Consider the following 20,905-nt stretch of genomic DNA (forward strand, 5'->3'; position numbering starts at 1 on the left):
CAACACTACCTGAGAAGATATTTACACATCTACCTCAAACCTCACCTGGTTTACCACAATGCGATTTAAGCAGTGAATGAAGTATACGTTTATTCTGATCTTATTTTCCACACGGTGCAAAGCTTTAAACGTTTAACCATAGAGGTTTAAATCTTAGCACGTCAGCGGCAGCTTTTTGTGATAAGCCAAACTAAGTAAGGTCAGCCTGTTTTACCTACAAGCCTCGGTTTGATACCGATGTCAATGACGGATATTAATAAAATGGCGGCAACCATAATTGTTTGGTGCGATGCACTCATTTGTGATTAGATGTGTGTAGATCTGTAAGCGTGACGCACGAAAGTGTGAAGTTTTAATTGATTAGACTAAATCAGGAGAACATCATGACTAGGCTGTTTTATTTTGTTTCCAATGAGGTTCCGAATTAATTCAATTACACTTCACCAGCCTGAGACGAATTGTCACTTTGAACATCCGCTTGTGATCTCTGTGTGAACCGAGCCAGACAACTTCAGTGTCAAAGTTATTTCAACCGTTTTCAAGGGTGCACAAAACGTTCCCAGAGCCAGAGGAGACGCTCCGTGGCAGCAACAACATAAAAATAAAGGATATTAAGAGCATAGCAATGATGTTGCCTGTTATTTATTCGCTATTTGTTTCTTATTCGAATGGGTTACTAGGGCGGGGTTTGGTTGAACAGATGTGTGGAATTGCCTACAGTTTAAGGTCTCGTTAACAGTCTCGTTAACAGAAACCAATGGTGTGTCCATTCTGCCCACAGATTTCTATTTATGGCCTTGCTTCAATTGCCAACCCTTGCACTTGTCCTAGTTCTTATACTAAATCTGCTAAAACACAACATGCTCAATGTCAACCAGTCAAACGGATGGCGGGATAGTAACCTCGTCCCCAGGGTGTTTGGGAAGCATGGCCCTGCGCTTGCACATGTTTGTCTTGTGCTAATGTTAGAAAAGTAGGCACATGTGCGTGGAAGGGGGTTGACCCACTTCCGTTCCAAGGGTTTAACATGAACTTGCCCATGGTGCACTGATTGACTCTTCTTTCTTCTTTCCTTTTCTGACACAATGATATTACGGTGGCAGGGTCATGTGAAAAGAAAGCAGGAAATACCATGGGGACGAGATTGTTTGAGATGACCTACATGGGAACGTTTTCTGATGACTAATTTGTTATTATTCGATTGTTTGTTAAAGCCCTTGTTATAGCTCATGATAAAAGAAGATTCATCGATGCGTACTATGTATGTTAGCCCATGGAGTCCAGGGCTGTTTTTATGGATAAGAGACAGACGAGCCCACGTTGGAAGTCTGCTGCTCCAAATTTACGCGGCAAAGAAAACATGGTTGTCAAAAGAACAATTGTTGTATCGTTGTAAAAACCACGTTGTAGCCACATTTATTTCATGCGCAAGATACGACATAATATTCGCTAATAGTGTTGTTATTCTTAACACACTTTGAGCCGATGTGTAAAATTTCATTAACAGTTTATGCTGTCTGGTTTCGAAGGAGAGACATTTGATAACGGTTTATATATTGTGAGTTTGTGTATCACTCACTTTCATAAAGTCATTGGTCGTAGTTTAAGTTTCCCAGACCATCAGCCAACACGTCATCATGCCATTTGCGTGACGTATTTGAGCTACTGGCGGCTATAAGGCGCAGTTTTGATGACGTAGTTGGTCTGTGAAGGCTATTGTTTTAAGTTTGATTGTCTCGTCGCGCATGATCATTAAATTGTCTAGACATTAGTGAATACGAAAATACTCAATAATCGATGACTGTACCAGTACCTCTATGTGAGGCAATCAGGGTTTAGCAACAATTAAAATCACATTCAAATTAAACGACGATACTGGAAATATCTAATTATTAGCCAAATTAACCTTTTCACAGCTCAGTGTATATAAAACATCAGTCGATTGTTGTTTCTATTTGACTACTTTTGTTATTAATTATTGTTTATATTATTAATAAATTTGTTCGGGGTTGGGCTGATTTTGCTATGATCTTTTTGCACTGATTGGTTTTAAATTTTTTTTACCGTATTCATATAAATATATATGTTTTTGTTTAATAATATTGCACGTGACATTCAATACTCTTTAACTAGATGTATTTCCGTTAAGTTGATCCAAAGAGATAATCTTATTAATTAATTACCGTTTGTTATGACTGCTTATCCGCACAGGTGGCTTTTTCATCTTTCTCCATTTTTTCCTGGTTTTAAAAGCTAACCTAAAGCTCACGCAACTTCACATGTTATTTTTTAGTAGACGCATCAGCCAGAATGTCTGACTTTATAAATTAACTGCATAATCACATAGTCCTAATTAAATTACTAACTCTACAGTAAATTCAAACGTTCATGCGGTTCAATAAAAAACAACATGTTTTTCAGTGTAATGGTCTGTAATGATTTACCTTCCTCTAAGTGAACAATGAACCCTTGATGATATAGTCGATTGAGGCTGCATTAACGTTACCCAACTCCTTCGCATACCCCTTCCACTGAACTTTAAGCCAATCCCTACATGGTCGTTATCGGTCAGGCGCACGTCCCCCTGCCTCGTTTCCTGTACATAGATCCATTTAAGGGGTCGAGGGTCCTGTTAAAAAGCAGACCCCCAACGAATTAAATCATTGCTGTGACGGCTGTTGCTTGTCACAAAATATTAGGATTAATTCATGTTGTGCAAGATCCGTCACGACCTTTTCTGGAAATAGGTACATCTTGTTAATAAACGTTGTACTAACTGTTTTTGATTGCGAAATTAATTGACCGTAAGTTCGATTCAGTTCATGTTTTAGGTTGAACCTACTTAAATTGGAAACACCGGTTATTTATTTTTTAGTCTGTGTGGATTTTGGCGTTATTCAGCTATGCGTGCAAACAATGCGACTGCAGCTTTCAAGTATTGCACCCTGACTGTATTGGACACTGACTGTATGTCACACGTAACGCCATAAACGTTGCGCAAGTGGACTTACGCAGTTGCGTAAAGTTTCGTGAAATCGGCTGCTAGTCTGCAGGAACGCCATTTTTGGGGAGTCAAACTTGCACGTGGAAAAAAACGTGGAGGAGTGTAACGCTTAAACTCACATGGACACTATAACTTCCAAATAATGGCGCGACGAAGATGACGGTGACTTCATGTGATTTTAGTCAAACGTCATTGATTGTTTTGTTGTGTGATGGTGTTTTTTGTTTAGCTGCGTATTAAGCAGACATTATTGTGCTTACCGATTCCAAATTAACGAAAAACCTTTTAAGAGCAGATATATGATTGTCTATCAGCGCACGATTGCCAATAAACACATTTTAGTTTGTTATGTTCAATGAGATCTGTAGTTTTTTAAACTCATTACTTCCATAGAGGGTGTTATAAAGCAAACCTTGATACGCATGGAACACCAACATTGCCGAATCTATTTCATGCTTTTGGAAACATATCGGTTTACGTTTCATCTTACATAGGTATAGTCTTTAATATGTCTTTTCATGTTCCCTTGTTTTGATTGATTGGCGTTTACTTCACCTTAATGCTGTCTGTTGCAAAGCCATGGTTGTCGTTTAGGTTAACAAATAACTGAAAAATATAGGACCTGTGTTTGATTGAACCTGCAGTTGCAGTGGCAGCCATTGGATTCTCCCATACAAGGTTGTCCTTTAAGTTGCCTTCGCTTGGTTAACGATAACCAACATGAACGCCTACCCAGTGTAGTTACGCATCCCTGGCTATTTCAAGAAGTTCATTTAGCCTTTCAATTTAAAGGATTATCGAGTCTCTCTCTGAAATTAAGCATTTTATATTGCACTGCGTGATACACGCGGCACAGCGCCAATTGCGAACTACGTGAAATACCATACCAGGAGGTTCTCCCGCCTAGCTGACGTAGGCAGGAAACATCTCAATTTGATTCCCGGGTATATTGGAGCTTTAGACGGTTGCACCATGGAGGTGGATCACGCTAAGAGGAGACTGGTGAACAGTAACAAGAAAACTGCTGGCTTGTAATATGGTTGTAACAATCAGGCGGGGATGCAATCCGGTGTTACATTCCACTAATAATATGTATCGTGCTTCGCATATTAGAGATGGGAAATTTACTTTATTATGCTATAATTCAATCAATGTTTCAGTTCGAGGTTCATTCTTTGCTCTAGTCGTTGAGAGATAGAATAATTGATTTACTTGATTTGAAGTGTTATTTGAAGGTCAGTTATGTTCTGACCACAAGTTTAAAGTTATGTCGCCTGTATTTTATGTTGGAATGTTGATTAGCAGCTGCGAATGGTTTAGTATCCATTGTAAGTGTCCTTGGTGTCAATTTTGAACATTATCCAAACAAGACATAGATTCTTTACACCCTGCCTGACCTCAACTAACACTATGGGATAATCTTACGTCATTTTCAGCAAGGTCAACAAAGCTAGGCCTGGGGCAGGGATACAATAAATGTTTCAACAGTTTCAAACATTTTGTATAACTGACCGAAAGCTCTGTCGATGATTCCCATATTCTGATTAGATTGAAATGCATTGATGATCTAATATCGTCAAAGGATTTGACCACAGAGGTTCAAGGGTTGACTTGTAGCGTTAATTATCTCTTTTCATAAGGCATACTTAAAGACATTGGACACTATTTGTAATTGTCTAAGACCAGTCTTCTCATTTGGTGTATCTCAACATATGCTTAAAGTAACAAACCTGTGAAAATTTGAGCTCAATTGGTCGTCGGAGTTGCCATACAATAATGAAAGAAAAAACACCTTGTCACACGAAGTTGTGTGCTTTCAGATGATTGATTTCGATACCTCAAATTCTAAATCTGAGGTCTCGAAATCGATCTCGAAAACTACCCCACTGAAGAGGGAGCCGTTTCTCACAATGTTTTATACTATCAACTGCTCCCCATAACTCGTTACCAAGTAAGATTTTATGGTAATAATTATTTTTGAGTAATTACCAATAGTGCCCACTGCCTTTAAACAAGTCTTTAAACTTTCTCAATTCCCATGAAAGGAAAGTAGAATACGTAGTATTTGAATTGATGGCTTCGGTAGTGGCTAATGCCTTTAACGTTGATTTCAGAAATGCATTGGTCGGAAATGTGTGAATGTCTAGGTCAAGTTTTAGCATCCCTATCACTTTAACTTTATATAGTGTGCCTCTGTTAAGCAATAGTACATCACATTCCACACTTACAAGTCCATATTGTATAGCACCATGTCATCTGCGTCCAACATGCAAAAATGCAATATTGGTCGCAGCTTGATTTGGATTGAACAAATTTGTTGCAAACTCGTAAAGGTCGAAAGAAGGGCAGGTTCAGGATATCGTCCAGCCCTATGGCCTAAAGCCTACGGGGTCCAGGGTAGCTTGAAGGTAAGAGAACCATCGGGAGGTATCAACGCACGGGTGGCTATCTATAGGAGAAAGGTCGCTTCCTTGAGGTAGCATGTGATGCCTAGGACAGGAGGGAGTAGCTCACATTGATTAAACAGCTTAATATGATCGGTCTGTGGTCCAACCTGGTCAGCTGAGACCAGCCCTTGCTGGGTCACTCTGATGTTTAATGCTGGGTTGTTGTGTGTGTGTTCTTAGAGAATGAAGGAACACGTTAAAGAAGTCTAATTAAGTAGGTCGCTTTAATCATGACATTGGATATGCTTGTAAGATATTAACCTTCATAAAACCAGAACACGAAAAGGTCACTTTGGAGGAACTTGGTTGTGCGGAATATCTACTGGGTTGGAAGTATCGTTTTTCAATCCTCACTGATGGGTTTCTACTATTGTTTCTTTCTTTTGCAATACGGAATATTTTGATTGAATCAGAGTTGTTTTGATTTACCGAAGGCAGGGGCCGGCACGAATGATCCTTTAAAACTGTAAAAAGGGTGAATGTAATCCGCGAAGGTCACACAACTAAAGTGGTCCCTGGACTCTATAATAGATCATTCACAATTGGCATCATTTGGGAATACACATCATTCGTATAGATACTTAGTGCACTGACGTCTGGACACCAATCTTCAACATCGTTGACAGCTCATTAGTATTATGTTTGTTGTTAAGAAATAATACATGCTTCATTGTATAAATGTGCTTGGTTCACTTTTAGAGGGTGACAATATTGTTTGGTTCGGGTGTACGGAGCTCTGGAAGTGACATCCAACTTTTCGAGATCCTGAGATATACTGCACGGCGATGACATCATCAGTGTAAGATGTCGACATCCTGAGATGCATTTTTATTTTTTATTTTTTATTTTTTTTATGCACTACATCCTGAAAGTAGAATGTCGTCTTCCCTAGATGATTCATCTTGGGTTCTCGACATTTTCTGGATTTCATCTGTCCAGGATCTCAGATAGTCAACGTCCTACGTTCAAGATGTCGTCCTCCCGAGATAATTTATCTCAGGAAACCGCCATTACACTCACATGAAGTTGACATCTTAAGATATCATAACATCATAGCATATCATGAAGAAGGCATCGTAAGTTAGGATGTCATTTGTTCGTGTCATCTCGCAGTAAATTTAATTATCTCAAATAGTGGATGTTCTTTCCGGAACTCCGTACGAGTGGGACGCCTGATTAGAAGAGACTAAATGGGGGGGGGGGGGGTAGGGGGGTGATGGTGCGGAGCTTGGGTAATTAGGAGTTATGAAGGATGGACTTGGAAGTAATTTATGAGTAGGATAAAACAGGTGATTAGAAGAGCCTAAAACACACCCATTAATGCTCCTTCATCAAAACAAACGGAAATATTAGACAATCAATGTAATAATTAAATTAATTTGAGGACCAGCTTTTCAAAACCATAATGTTGCGTTTAGTGAGTGTTTAACTTCTTTTGCCCTTTTTCACGTTTTAAGATTATACAGATCAAGAAAACATACTTGTATCTGCGACTAAATGTCAGACATTTTAAGCGTTCCAATTTCCCAAGCTTATAAAGTAAAAATAGGTAACCTTTTCACTGATACTATATTTTGAAAGCTTGATTTGTTGAGGCCTGTCTGATGGAGACAACACGTTTTCGTTAAATAAACTGTTGAGTGTTGAGTGAATGTTTCCAGAAGATTAAGGTTCGAAATGAACATGTTAAATGTTAGCGGATGATGTTGGTGTGCAGTTAAACTGGTCAATGTATAAAGTGACAGTCAAGCGAGCGACCATTGTGACATTACAGGTCAATGTCTCCATTGCTGGGTTGTGGAATTTGTTTTGGGTTTCTTTAAAACAAACATTTCGACTCATTAATAAAAAGGCATTAATGAAAATAACATTTGTGGCTAGCTGGCAAAAAAGCTATGATACCTCAATTGTTTTTAAACACCAAAACACCATAATGTAATTGTATGTAGACTCAATAATATCCCAAAGGAAAATTGAGTGGGGAAGAATAAATGTGCAAGGGGTCAAGATGTCTGTAAAGAAAATTATTAATAAAATAAATGAATTATTTTTGTTTTTGTTTGGTTTCAGCTGTTTGCGACAGGACTTGTGTACACGGCACCTGTATCGGTAGGAACCAGTGTCAATGTGAGCAGGGATATCACGGCCATACCTGCGAGAGAGGTAACAATTTGTAATAACTTTGTTGAACTTCCTTAAAAGTGTATAAAACAGGTCCCCGGTAGATAGTACGCATGGTTCCCCTGTAGGCCTACTGTGGAATTCATCGATCGTACCATGGAGCTCCATGGTCATTATACAAGCTTGTCATTATGTGCTGGTCTGAAACAGTGTCATCATCTAATTCCGTGTCGAGGTTTGGATTGGGTCGATGCCTATAAACCCAAGTAAAATGAATGGAGAGAAAATAGGTAACTTTCTAGACAAAATCAATGTGAGATTTATCAATCTGTTTTCATACAGTAAACTGTTGAGGTCTGCATATCACTTTGTCACGCCATGAAATTATCATCTTCCCTTTGTTTGTTATTAGATAATTTCATAAGTCAATCAGTCAACGTAAAACTGCTGTCACTCTGAGACAATCCACTGTAAGGTAGTTCCCCGGCACGTAACCAGTGAGGGTATGCCGATAGGTAAACTCAAAACCTATTTATAGGAAATGACATTATCGGATGTTAGTGCGTGACAGTAATGTCTCTTGATCTATATCATCATAGCTCTTTGATATTCATCAACCTTTGGATAATCCAAGCTTACTTATTGTGATCATCTTCAATCTCTTTCACTCCTCCCATCGTTACATTAAACCCATCACCTGTCAATCAAACCCTTTGAGAGACGTGCGGAATTAGCCGTGGTTTCCTGTCTCCACACTCTCAACAGACGGAACATCACGATCTTCATTTATAGTTGAGTCATATTGAATGTTAACACACCTCTCAAGATGGTTTTCATAATTGTCCACACTTATTAGATTACACCCAGGGACTTATCAGTGAACATTGTTGGATATCGGTAAATGCCAAGGATCAAATGAAAACCGGGCGGTAACCTTGAATTATGTGCGCTCCATTTATCGTGAATTGCAGTTCATTTGTCGTATTCATATTGAAGTCGTGAACAGTAAATGTTCTTTTTCATAGTTATATTAGCTAATAAATTGAATTAAATCTTCATTGAAATACGAAGGGGCTACTAGGCATTCGGCAAATATTATGTAATTGCATTCATAGAAAGAAAAAAACAGTTTAGTTTTTAATAATTATAATATCAATATGTTATAGAAGTGATTTTATTTAAACATCAATTTCTCAAATCTCGGATACAAGCAGAGTTGAGGATCTAGGAGCAGTACGTGAGAATGAACTGTCTCCGGCCTTCTTATAATCTTCTATACTGTGTTTGGAAATGCCAGGGTAGTCCGGCAGTAACTCAGGCAAGGGTTTGAAGTGTCTTGGGTTACAAACACGAGGGCGTAAACCTACATTTAGGAAACTCAAATAAATCCCGAACATCCTTCATCGGGATTTATATGTTATCTTCTCCCTTCATAAAAATAAATGCATTTTATTGCATTTTACTTATTAAAAGAAGTAAATGAAATATAGACTCAACTTCCTGAAAAATAAGTCCGTCGCGATTGAATTTATCACCCTGGATTGGTCGATTCTCTCGTCAATCACTCTTTATGAATGACGGAACTGCTTGATCCGTTTTAAGTAACTAACTCGACAAAGTAGAACTCAACTGGAAATCGATGTTGGAAATAATAGTGTATGATCTTGAATTGTTGGAGGAGACTTGTTGGACATTTTGTATGATGTAACATTATGTCTATCTTCGGTTTGTATGGATCTTAGTTCTATAGGTCAGATTTTGGTTTCTGATCAGAACCAGACCTGTCTGACTGAACGGATACAACGAGGCCCACACGTATTCCGAATGCACTCTTATGCGTAATTCACGAATGAGCAGTGGCTCAATGCCAGCTGATTGAGTGATTTAGGAATATTACTGGTTAAGTTTCCAAAATTGTAGTCCAATCCGTGTGTAACAAGCTATTTACATTGAGTGGTGTTATAACAGGAGCTCAAAGAATGTCGGTACACTCTCCCCCGTCCAATATTGGTGTGTCTGAGCATCTTTCTTGGCGCCATGGTTTGAGCGTGTCGGGGCAACGGTGTTTGAATGCACAGTTTGGCAGACCATATACGTTCTCGGTTCAATGCAACTGATGCCCTTCCCATAAAATAAACGAAACGAAACAAACAAACAAACAAACAAAGAAACAAACAAAGAAACAAAGAAACAAAGAACACAGAAACACAGAAACAAAGAAACAAACAAACAAACAAACCAACAACGCACGTAAACATAACACTCAAAATTACTTCAACATAATCAAGGGGATCCGGTTGTTTTTGACAAACCCAGGGCGTCCTCGCTCCTATATTCGTGTACAAAACTAACAGGGACATTGCAAAAAAAGGGTAAAACTAACCATCTATGTGTGTGGTAGTGGGGGGTGGGGGGCGGTTGACAACCCCCTCGCAAAGTTTCCATGCCTGCGGTTTTTTCCCCTTCCCCCATCCCTCCCAGTGGAATAAAACCAGGACTTTGTCATGTAATGACTGGCGCAGAGAACATGGTCTGAATTGTACATCATAGACACGAGAAGAGATCTGTATTTTGTTGCCTTTTTGTTAAAACCAGATGCGCAATTCATGGTATCTTAATCTGAACATCCGAAACTAGAGGAAGATTCCCATCATCTTCCAGTTAGGAACAACTTCATTCTTGTTATTCAACCTCCGGGCATAAACAACTACCAGAAAGAAGTTTTTTTCTCACTCATTATTTTGATATGAATCTAAAAACAGACGTCTATTCACCTGGGATTCATCTTGAGCTGCCTGCGGGTGTTCCCGTCACGTCAGACGGCCATCCCGATTCCCTCCATGTTTCCTTCTCTTTAATTCATTTACCCGTCTCTTTAATTCCACCTTCCCTTAGTTTGATCGTTAACTTAACTTAAACTAAAGTTTTGATGGGCGGGGTAGATGATTTCTTAAAGATATTCCTAGTGTGGTGAATGTAGTTTGCTGGAAGATGTTCATATTTTCATTTTGAAGTCTTTGAAAGTTTCGGGCTTGCCTAAAATCGTCAAGTTTTCATTTCGGGGTTGAACGAAGAAACATTAACTGGAGCAGGGTTTGAACCTGCCCTCAGGGGGTTGTACCCCCCGGTAAAGACTTTATAAAGCCATGGTTGTTATTATCCTCACAGTGTTCTGGTTACTCTAAACTATTGTACATCGGAAACGTTAAAATCTGACGTAAGGTTTAAACACAAAATATAATCAGTTTCATTGTAGTCAGGGCACGTCGGGGACAAAAATGTGTCAAACTTAAAAAAATTTAACCAATGAGAGAAACAATTATTCCTTGATTAGATCGTGACAAGAGTGCTTGCAAATATTGCACCGGCACATGTTTCTGATATTTCTGACCATTATCAGCTTTGCAACAAACTGACACCAAACTGTACATGAATGTAAATGAATGTACATGGATGTACATGATGAGTGAATCTCTGTCAACCCCGTCTATTATATGACATTTTGTTACGGAAATATTCATTAATTTTGGCTGTTGTGCCAGGAGCGATTTCCGAGTTGTCATCTTGAACAATGTTGACGGTTGTGGGTCAAAGAAGGAGCCTCATATAGGCCTGCAGTGGTGGATGTTAATCGGATTTAACATGCATAACATCCTGGCTTCAATACAGAGTACAATATTTGACACAATCACTAGTTTGCTTTTTATAAAGTTCATACCGGAAACAAACCCTCAAGAGAAATAATAATAGCCATCTAAGGTACTGTCATCGAGTTCTAAGAGATGCCTTCTGGAAAATTTACTATAACACTGCTTATTTCGCATTCAGCAATCAATGTTAATCGTCTCTTAAGTCATTCTGAAGCCCTTTTATTTTAGCACAAAAACTTACGTGGTAATGAGCAATGGAGAGCTGTTGATGGTGTAAAACATTCTAAGACACGGCTCCCTCTGAAGTGAAGTAGGTTTTGAATAAGGAAGTACTTTTTCACAAACAAATTTGAATTGAATTCGAGACCTCTGCTCCGGGTCTCGAATTCGAGGCATTAAAGCACACAACTTGTGCAACAAAGTTTTTTGTTTTTCATTTGTTCTCTCGCAAACTCAACCGCCAAATGAGTTCGACATTTCACGGGCTTGTTATTTTATGCATTTGTTGAGATACACCAAGTGAGAAGACTGGTCTTTGACAATTACCAATAGTGTCCACTGCCTTTCAATATTCTGCAAGGAGATAGCAATCAATCCGACAAGTATATAAATGTGCTAAGATTCGACTTCTGGATAAATACAACTGGCCCGATGATCTCAATATTTCAACTATTACCTTTTTATGGCCAAATAGACATCGTAGATACTGGTTATTAACCATTCTACTCTCAAAATTTACATTTAGTAAACAATAAATCGAGTCAAAAATGCACCCGGTCGCTCGGCTTTTTCAGCCGAGAGTCAAAAACGGCTTATCTATTATAATGACCCCTTGACGCCAGTGACGATTTTCCACAGTTCTCTAGCTTTGACAAACTGAGGGCGCTATTTTCCACATCAAACAGCCGCCACTGACGTCACGATTCCTTTGTCGCGCGGGTTTGTTTGACCGTGCGTTTTTCAGAAATTTGGCTTGTAGCGTTCTAGAGAAAAACAACTTTGACCAAGTTTTAACGTGAGGTAAGAGACTCGTTATTTTTTGTATGTTCCTTTTGACTTCAGCGATTAGAAAACCCTAATATCTATATATTTGAGATCATCCTTTATTGGCAGTTTAACGTTGCACGAGTAGCAATTTAAAATGCACCGGTGTATCGAAAAGTATTTTAGATGGTGTCCGCTTTACGACGTGTTATCGACCGCGCCCCAAACATCCTCTATGCTGGGTGGCCTGGTATCCCCATAAACCCCTGTTGCAATTAAACCATTACCCCCTGCTACCAATAAGAACAGATGTAAGAAATGTATCCAGTGGACAAGATGACCCTCGGAATAACACTTATATTACAACTAATATGTAAGAATGTGAAACCTTTGACTCAGTGGCTTGTCTTTGACAGTTGCCTCCGAGCTGCGCCTATAATATGTGTGAACCTATAGATTGATGTTGAAGGAAATTGTCCTAGACGTTCCTATCATTCATGTGCCTGGATCGGACTCGGAGTTTCCCTTATTTGAAATAACAAGAACTCACGAAGGAGATCATTACTCTGACGTTTTGGTTCACTCCTGGTGTCAGATGATCCCTTGTGAATTTCGTGCTCAGGTCAACACTTTTTTGGGTAACAGGAGCTGTAAAAAAAAAAAGGAAAAAAAAGAAAAAAGGGGCGGGGGTTCCGGGAACAGATTTGACATTGTGTTGTCCCCCAATCTATTTTATATATGAATATGAAGAATTGAATATGACAAGACCAATATACTTGGCCTGGAGAGACTGTCTGCTTTGCAATAACCAATAGTAGTTCTATTCGTTGAGTCTGCCAAATAGTGAACCAGTCCTCAATCTGGTCAAGGTCTGTGGAAAGTCTGTTTCTTAGCGGAACCATCTCATGGGGTTCGACTAATTATTGCAGAGCAAGCGTTTCATCCCAGGTGGGGCCTGACTCATATTATGTAATACATCAGATGCATCAAGTCAAGATTGATGTTCCCTTGTGAGAGACTTTGTCTTAATATAAGGTTGATCTCATGACGTCACCCCTGTTGCTGTAGTTCATTCACCCCTACACCTACTCCACATTTGAGTATGGAACCAAATACTTCCCAAACGCCGATGTTCTAAGTTCAGAACCAAACATGTATTCCTGACCAAATGAAATGAGGTCTTCCAAGTCGAAGCTATAGAAAAGAGACTGAGTGTCACGTGACAATCCCAAAAGTTAACTTTCTACAAGTCTTTCTACAACACTGAGGGCGCACTTGGGATCCCTACATTCTTACACCCCTTTTGACCGTTACGTCACCCCACCCCTCCCTCTACAAGAAACATGTTTGGATCGCGTTTTTATTTAAATCTGTTTTGAAATAACTGAAACTGTCAGGTTGACTGATATTCGGCAGCTGTTGTAAAATGCTACAACCAGAGGAAGAACATAAAAACTGGAAACTGCCAATAGAGTTTATCAGCAGCAAGTGTTTAGTTCGGTTGCAAATGGTTTTGAAACGAATGACCAGTTTTGGGGTGACCCCCTTTTGCCAATTTGCTCACACCCCTTAGCGTGAGAAAGTATCCTTAGATGTGTCAGACAGATCATGTCGAGGCATTGTTGCAAAGTGTGCCTAATTGTTAAGTTAACAAAGCTTTGGGCCACAGGACATGTATTTCCAATGGTGTGGAAGTATCGCAGTGTAAACAATACAGGACAAACTTGTTTGTTTTCTGTTAACGAGTTTCCGTTCCAGTTATTCATCCAAACTAAACGAATGAGCTCTAAAGGTGCCCCTTCCGTATCTTCTATTGTTTTGTATTTCGACAAATAGGACTTATTTTCTCCCTCATTTTGAACCACATACTGTCCTGACTATTCTTGTATACATTGCTGCTTAGTTGGGAATACTGTCTCAAGTGAAAATAATTGGTCTGTGTGCACAACATAAACAATTGGTTGCACTCACATTAATGTCTGCCTTGGGTTGAACCATTGAGAAAGGTTGTGATACACCCATATGGTTTCTGGGGTTGACAATCTTGTCTGACTGGTAAATCATTCAGAGCATGAATTCACTTTGGGTTTTATATTGGGGCATGATGCATGGTGGTATATAATGGACAAATACTGTGATTCATCCAAGCGACAACCTACCACGACAGGTCTCTTTCCGCTCCAGCCAAATTGAATTTGATTTGGATCTATTTGTAATTAGATAACATTGAACTAGAAAACAGAGGAATGAACATTAATCTGAAGCAGATTGGTGGAGGCGTGTGGTGCTCATGGGACGTTGTGAACGGGGCGCTCACTTCATTATCACAGCGTATTGTGTGAACACTTTTGTTTGAAGAAAAAGATCCTGTCGAATTACATCAAGGTTAAACCAAGGTTTGCAAAATCCGTGCAATTGCATCCGTTATATCAACAGCGAGTAAAATTGTTCAATACTCATGAACCCAGATCATTAACTTGAACAAGGCTGTTTTTTTTTTTTGCCATGTCGTCAACCTTGTAATGTCACAGTCAGACTAAGTAAAAACACATGATCTCATTCATTCGGTGGAATTAATTAAATTACATCAGACAAAATACAGTTTACAGACTAACCGAAACGACAAAATACAGAACACAGACTAATCGAAACTTACATCAATAAATGCACTGTAACCAACAAATACATCGATATTAATTAATACCCAGACGGTGAACTTTTTCCTGATATTAACAGTCTGCCCTCTCTAGGTTTCATTCAGAACTGTGTCATGTGAATACCTTCGTAAAAGTGCACAATGCTGTAATACTGCAAATCAAACAGGAATCTTTCGCATCGGTACAATATTCTGTTTCCAAGTTCCTCATTCAAGACAGTGATTTGAAGGGGTATAAGATTGGTGTGATTTTGGTACACTACCCCAACCGGAATGTATCCAATACGTGTTCATTCACTGCACAATAAAAGCAACCACTCTAGAATATACCGCTAATAACTGACTGTCTCCGGTTTGAAAATGCGGCACTTGTACTTTGCAATTGGAGGAACTGCTGCCCAGAAGTCCCTGTTTACGTGTACATTTTCGTATAAAGATGCATCACCATGAGCAGTCAATAAAAAAAAAACGCCAGTCAAATGTTGTAGGCCTACTGAATTGAGTAAAATGGAAAGAAACGAATAATGTGTAACTTTATTTGTCTTTGGACAACAATTCCCTAACTCCAGATAGATCTTCAGTGAGACCGGTTAACTGGAGAAGAATCTGCTTTGCTCTAAAAAATAAGTTTTTAGTCTTGGTCAGTTTATATGGTGACAATGTTTCGTACTGACCAGCATACAAACAAACAAACAAACAAACAAACAAACAAACAAACAAACAAACAAACAAACAAACAAACAAACAAACAAACAAACAAACAAACAAACAAACAAACAAACAAACAAACAAACAAACAAACAAACAAACAAACAAACAAACAAACAAACAAACAAACAAACAAACAAACAAACAAACAAACAAACAAACAAACAAACAAACAAACAAACAAACAAACAAACAAACAAACAAACAAACAAACAAACAAACAAACAAACAAACAAACAAACAAACAAACAAACAAACAAACAAACAAACAAACAAACAAACAAACAAACAAACAAACAAACAAACAAACAAACAAACAAACAAACAAACAAACAAACAAACAAACAAACAAACAAACAAACAAACAAACAAACAAACAAACAAACAAACAAACAAACAAACAAACAAACAAACAAACAAACAAACAAACAAACAAACAAACAAACAAACAAACAAACAATCAAACCTAATGACAAGAGCGTGTCTTAGTACAGGTTTCTCGTGTTCGTCGCCCAACCTAAATATAGTGACGTACGGTATCGCGGAGTACGCACCTTGGCAGGGCTTGACGTTGATACAAACCACAAATAAAAATGGTGGTTTTCTTAAAATGATGACGGGTAGAACTATGCAACCCGGGCCCTGTCTGCTCTTAGACGGCCAATCAAGTTGAGTTAAATCCCTGGAGGAGTGACATTTAGGTTTCCATGAGTAACACTTCCCGACTCCTCTATACCGCGACACGGCTACCGGGATACTTTGGGGAAGCTTTTGGCTCAATGTTTGTCCATACTCCCACTATGAAAGAACTCCCTACAGCAAGTTAATCAATCTGCTCATAAAAACACTCTCTTCATTCCCTTTCGAAACTGTTTTTAACGATGTCTCCAACCTTACATTTGAAAAGTATCGCATTTAAAGATAAAACTCATTGTTGACTTCAAAGTGTCGAAGTACCTTTTTAAGTGTGGAGTTCATGCGATGAGGTTTATATTAACCATAACAACTTCCATTACTATTGTTTTTTCAACAAACGTTATGACAAGTAATTGAATAATGGTTATGAAATGATGACATTCGTCGACTTAGACTAACCGTAATGGTGCTGATTTTTATTGAGCTCGTATTACTATTATTTCTTTATTTTATTTATTTAAAGGCAGTGGACACTTATGGTAATTGTCAAAGTTCTAAACTTGAGGTATCGAAATCAAATTCGTTCTCAAAAACTATGTCACTTCAGAGGGAGCTGTTTCTCACAATGTTGTAAACCATCCATTTCTCCCCATTACTCGTAATCAAGAAAGGTTTTATGATGATAAATATTTTGAGTAATTACCAATAGTGTCCACTGCCTTTAAAGGCCGTGGACACTGTTGGTAAAATGTCAAAGTCTAGCCTTCACAGTTTGTGTATCTCAACATATGCATTAAATAAGAAACCTGTGAAAATTTGAGCTCAATTGGTCGTCAAACTTGCGAGATAATAATGAAAGAACAAAACACCATTGTCACACGAAGTTGTGTGCGTTTAGATGGTTGATTTCGAAACCTCAAGTTCTAAATCTGAGGTCTCGAAATCAAATTCGTGGAAAATTACTTCTTTCTCGAAAACTATGGCATTCCAGAGGGAGCCGTTTCTCACAATGTTTTATACCACCAACCTCTCCCCATTACTCGTCACCAAGAAAGGTTTTATGCCAATACTTATTTTGAGTAATTACCAATAGTGTCCACTGCCTTTAAAGATCTTTATACAGAATACAACAATCAGCACAACAGCTGAATTACATAATGGTCATGTGTAGTAAAAAATGGAAAGGGAAAACATTACTTTAGAAAAAATATAATATTGCTCACATATTACGCTAGATATGTGAGCAATATTAGTACTTGGACATTCTATTGATTTATTTCAAGCGGAGGAGAAGCAATTATGATCAAAGTAGTCTTGTTTTGACTGTCATCTTCGAAATGGTCGAACAATAAAATTACTGTTTGTGCCTTGCCTTAGGTTTCTGGGAGGGAGCAAATCGACTGCACAAATTATGCAGTCTTGAGACAAGCTTACAACATTACTTTAATGTCTTCTTATTGTCGCTTGAGTTCTATACGCCTCTCTTAATACTTATGCATGGCGTCATAATTCTTACCCAAAATGAGGCTATGGGCGCACTTCCCCCATGACTTGCAGTGGCTGCGCCCATCGCCTAGTTTTTAGTTAACATTGTGACGTACCTCATGCATAAATATTAAGAGAGGCGTGTTGCTTTGCAATGTAGATACACGAGAGAACTGGAACTATCAATTTACGAAGATTCCACAATTTTAGGCTAAACTATCTTCGGAAAGATTGATTATTAGTACCATATCCAAAACGGAGAACATTCATTTGATTTGGAATGACGCTTTGGTGCTACCCAGAAACAAAACTGTATATTATTTTACATGGAATAACGTTTTTTCTACAACATATATCTAAATAAACTATACTGACGGAAATTTCTTTCATGACACACCCATATGCTGAATCTCAAATCAAAACATTGGTTTATTCAAAGCATGAATGATATTCGAATCACTTGTTGTAAGTAATCCTCAATGGTGCTGAAAAAAAACTAGAATCAATGAAAATACAACTTCATACCCCACCACCACCTTTTATTTTATTTTAGTTGTTTAGTCATGTATTTTTGTCTTTTTTGAATAAATAAATCCAACCATTACTAGTCCAAGCTCTTGACCTTTGCATGACTGTCAAAATTGAGTCCGTTTTTGACAATTAGATTCCAAACACAAAGCTGTAAGATAATAATAGCTTCTTGGTCTAGTGATAATCCATCGGAAACCTACAAAATGAACAGCTTCCAGTTTATATTCCGATCTGGACAGTAAAATCTTTACACCCCTTTCCCGGACTCTTCCTGAGAGACCCAGTTGTTTCCCAGTGAGTCACATTCACAGAATATGTTGACACTACACTTGTAGTTTTGGTTTTCCTTTCTCCAAACTCACTAAAATACTTCTGTAACATCCTCTGAAACTAAAATCTAATTTAGCTAGTTGTTTCAAAGTTAGTTGGTTATATTAGTAATTAGTTTAATCCGTCCTCCCGAGGTAGGTCCCAGAACTTTCTATTGCTTGATGCATGTCCTGCTGCTGTCACATTGACACAATGACTCAGTGTTTGGTATCTTTGAGCCAGCTTTTTCAGATCTACCTCTTGGTCTGCTTCCTACAATGTGACCTTCAAGAAGAATGTTTGGGTATCGGTCACTGCCAATTATGTATCATGATCCGAAATACCTTTAAAATGGTAGTTTGAAGATCATTGTATAGGCCCTATATAATAGTATATAATAGTAGTAAAACAGTTCACACACTGTTGTGTTGCGAAGTATGTCCATTCTGGTGACCCCCCAGTTATCTATTCTCAAGCAGGCCATCTTGATTACCCTTAAGTCTCTGCTCATCTGTTTTCTTCTGCTCCATTTCCCATAGACTTTACCTTTTATAGTAAAGCATCTAGTAGAGACCATCCGTGACATAAGTTATATTTTGTTACTTAATAAAAGTCTGCTCCTCCACTAATGTTTCGGACATATTGACTACTGGTGTTAAAACACGAGAGAAACAGACTGGTATTGTTAACGACTTTCCAAATCATCAGTATTAATTGAAGATGAATAAGTCGTTCGTACTTGATATATGCAGTTTATAAAACAGTATAACAATATGTTACACGCAATCGGCAGCAAAGTATGTTAAAGGCAGTGGACACTATTGGTAATTACTCAAAATAATTATTAGCATAACACCTTTCTTGGTGACGAGTAATGGGGAGAGGTTGATGGTATAAAACATTGTGAGAAACGGCTCCCTCTGAAGTGCCATAGTTTTTGAGAAAGAAGTAATTTTCCACGAATTTGATTTCGAGACCTTAGATTTAGAACTTGAGGTCTCGAAATCAACCATCTAAACGCACACAACTTCGTGTGACAAGGGTGTTTTTTCTTTCATTATTATCTCGCAACTTCGATGACCGATTGAGCTCAAATTTTTACAGGTTAGTTATTTTATGCATATGTTGAGATACACCAACTGTGAAGGCTAGTCTTTGACAATTACCAATAGTGTCCACTGCCTTTAATTAAATTATGCATAAGTTTGGTAGAAATACTCCCTGTACGTTTTGGCAAAAAACTTCATGTAATGACCACATTGTAAATGGTGTTCGGCAATCAAACTGTTATGTGTGGGATGATCAGAATTTATTTACTCTTTCTGAAAACACTGGTGTCCGCCAGAAGGTCCCTTTATTCTAAAACAAACGACGCATTTGAAGTTAGTGTTATTGTTTGTAGTCAACGTGTCCTGTTACTGATAACATGAACTACATAGTGGTTTAGGTTCAACCAAAGAGAACGGACTCTCTATGGTTGAAATATGTACAGTGTACATAGGAGCTCCCACTGCGTTTCTTGACGCACCTCCGACATTCGTGTAATCAGACGCAGTGTTTTCATTGTACAATGTTATCGTTGCATTCACACGACTTGCTGACACGCCACAATCAAGTACAATTGACGTATACAAAGCTAGCTAGACCCCCACTACGAATCATGTTGACGAATTTTCACAACGAAATGCCAGAGCTGAAAGTTTATCTAACAGAGTTCATTTGTAAAAGGGAAGTTTGTTGTTAAATGTGGAAAAGTGGTGTCCCTTAAAAATAAGTGCACAGTATTGATGCTAAAATCTGGATCCAGGATCTGTGTTTGTTTTTTCAAAACTAGTGGATGGATATCAAGATATTAGAGAACGGCACGATTTCCAATTATGGGTTTGGAGGTTGTTACTGCTACCTGGACATCACAGAGCAAGGACAGTGGGGATATAACACAAAATAGACCTTGGAAAACTAAGGGTCAGTCATCCAGGTGTGATAGTGTTCCGGGTGGGGGAGGGGGAAGACGTCTTGGCCCGAAGGGGGGAAACCTAACCGGATCTGCCCTGATCTGGCTTTCAATCAAATCGTTCACCAGCCCAAATTGGTAACATGGTGTTCCAGTGAGTGCCAAAAAGCTCCTTGGCTCCGTAATGGATTTATAGAATTACGCAAATCCCCTGGTGGAGCTAAGCTGAGGCGGGGTTAGGTCTTGTCATGGGGGGTGGGGGGATTGCAAAGGTCATAGGTTGGCGCAGCTTTGTTACGGGCATCACACTACTACTCCGTGTGCCAACGTAGTAAAATGGTTTGTGTATTCTACATTCTAATGCATGTTATGTTAGCCGAACTTGCCATAAAAATAATAAACCTACAATATTATGTTTGT

At 38.5% G+C, this 20,905-nt stretch overlaps 1 protein-coding gene across 1 annotated transcript in view; it reads left to right on the forward strand.

The window, feature by feature from the left end:
• LOC139936240 (uncharacterized) overlaps nt 1-20,905 on the forward strand; it is a 110,112-nt gene that overhangs the window by 20,828 nt on the left and 68,379 nt on the right. Inside the window, exon 3 of the mRNA XM_071931023.1 lies at nt 7,522-7,614. Coding sequence (XP_071787124.1) covers nt 7,522-7,614 — 93 coding nt within the window. The remainder of the gene's footprint in view (nt 1-7,521; nt 7,615-20,905) is intronic.

This window comes from Asterias amurensis, chromosome 4 (genome assembly GCF_032118995.1).
Source record: "Asterias amurensis chromosome 4, ASM3211899v1".
Lineage (NCBI taxonomy): Eukaryota > Metazoa > Echinodermata > Asteroidea > Forcipulatida > Asteriidae > Asterias > Asterias amurensis.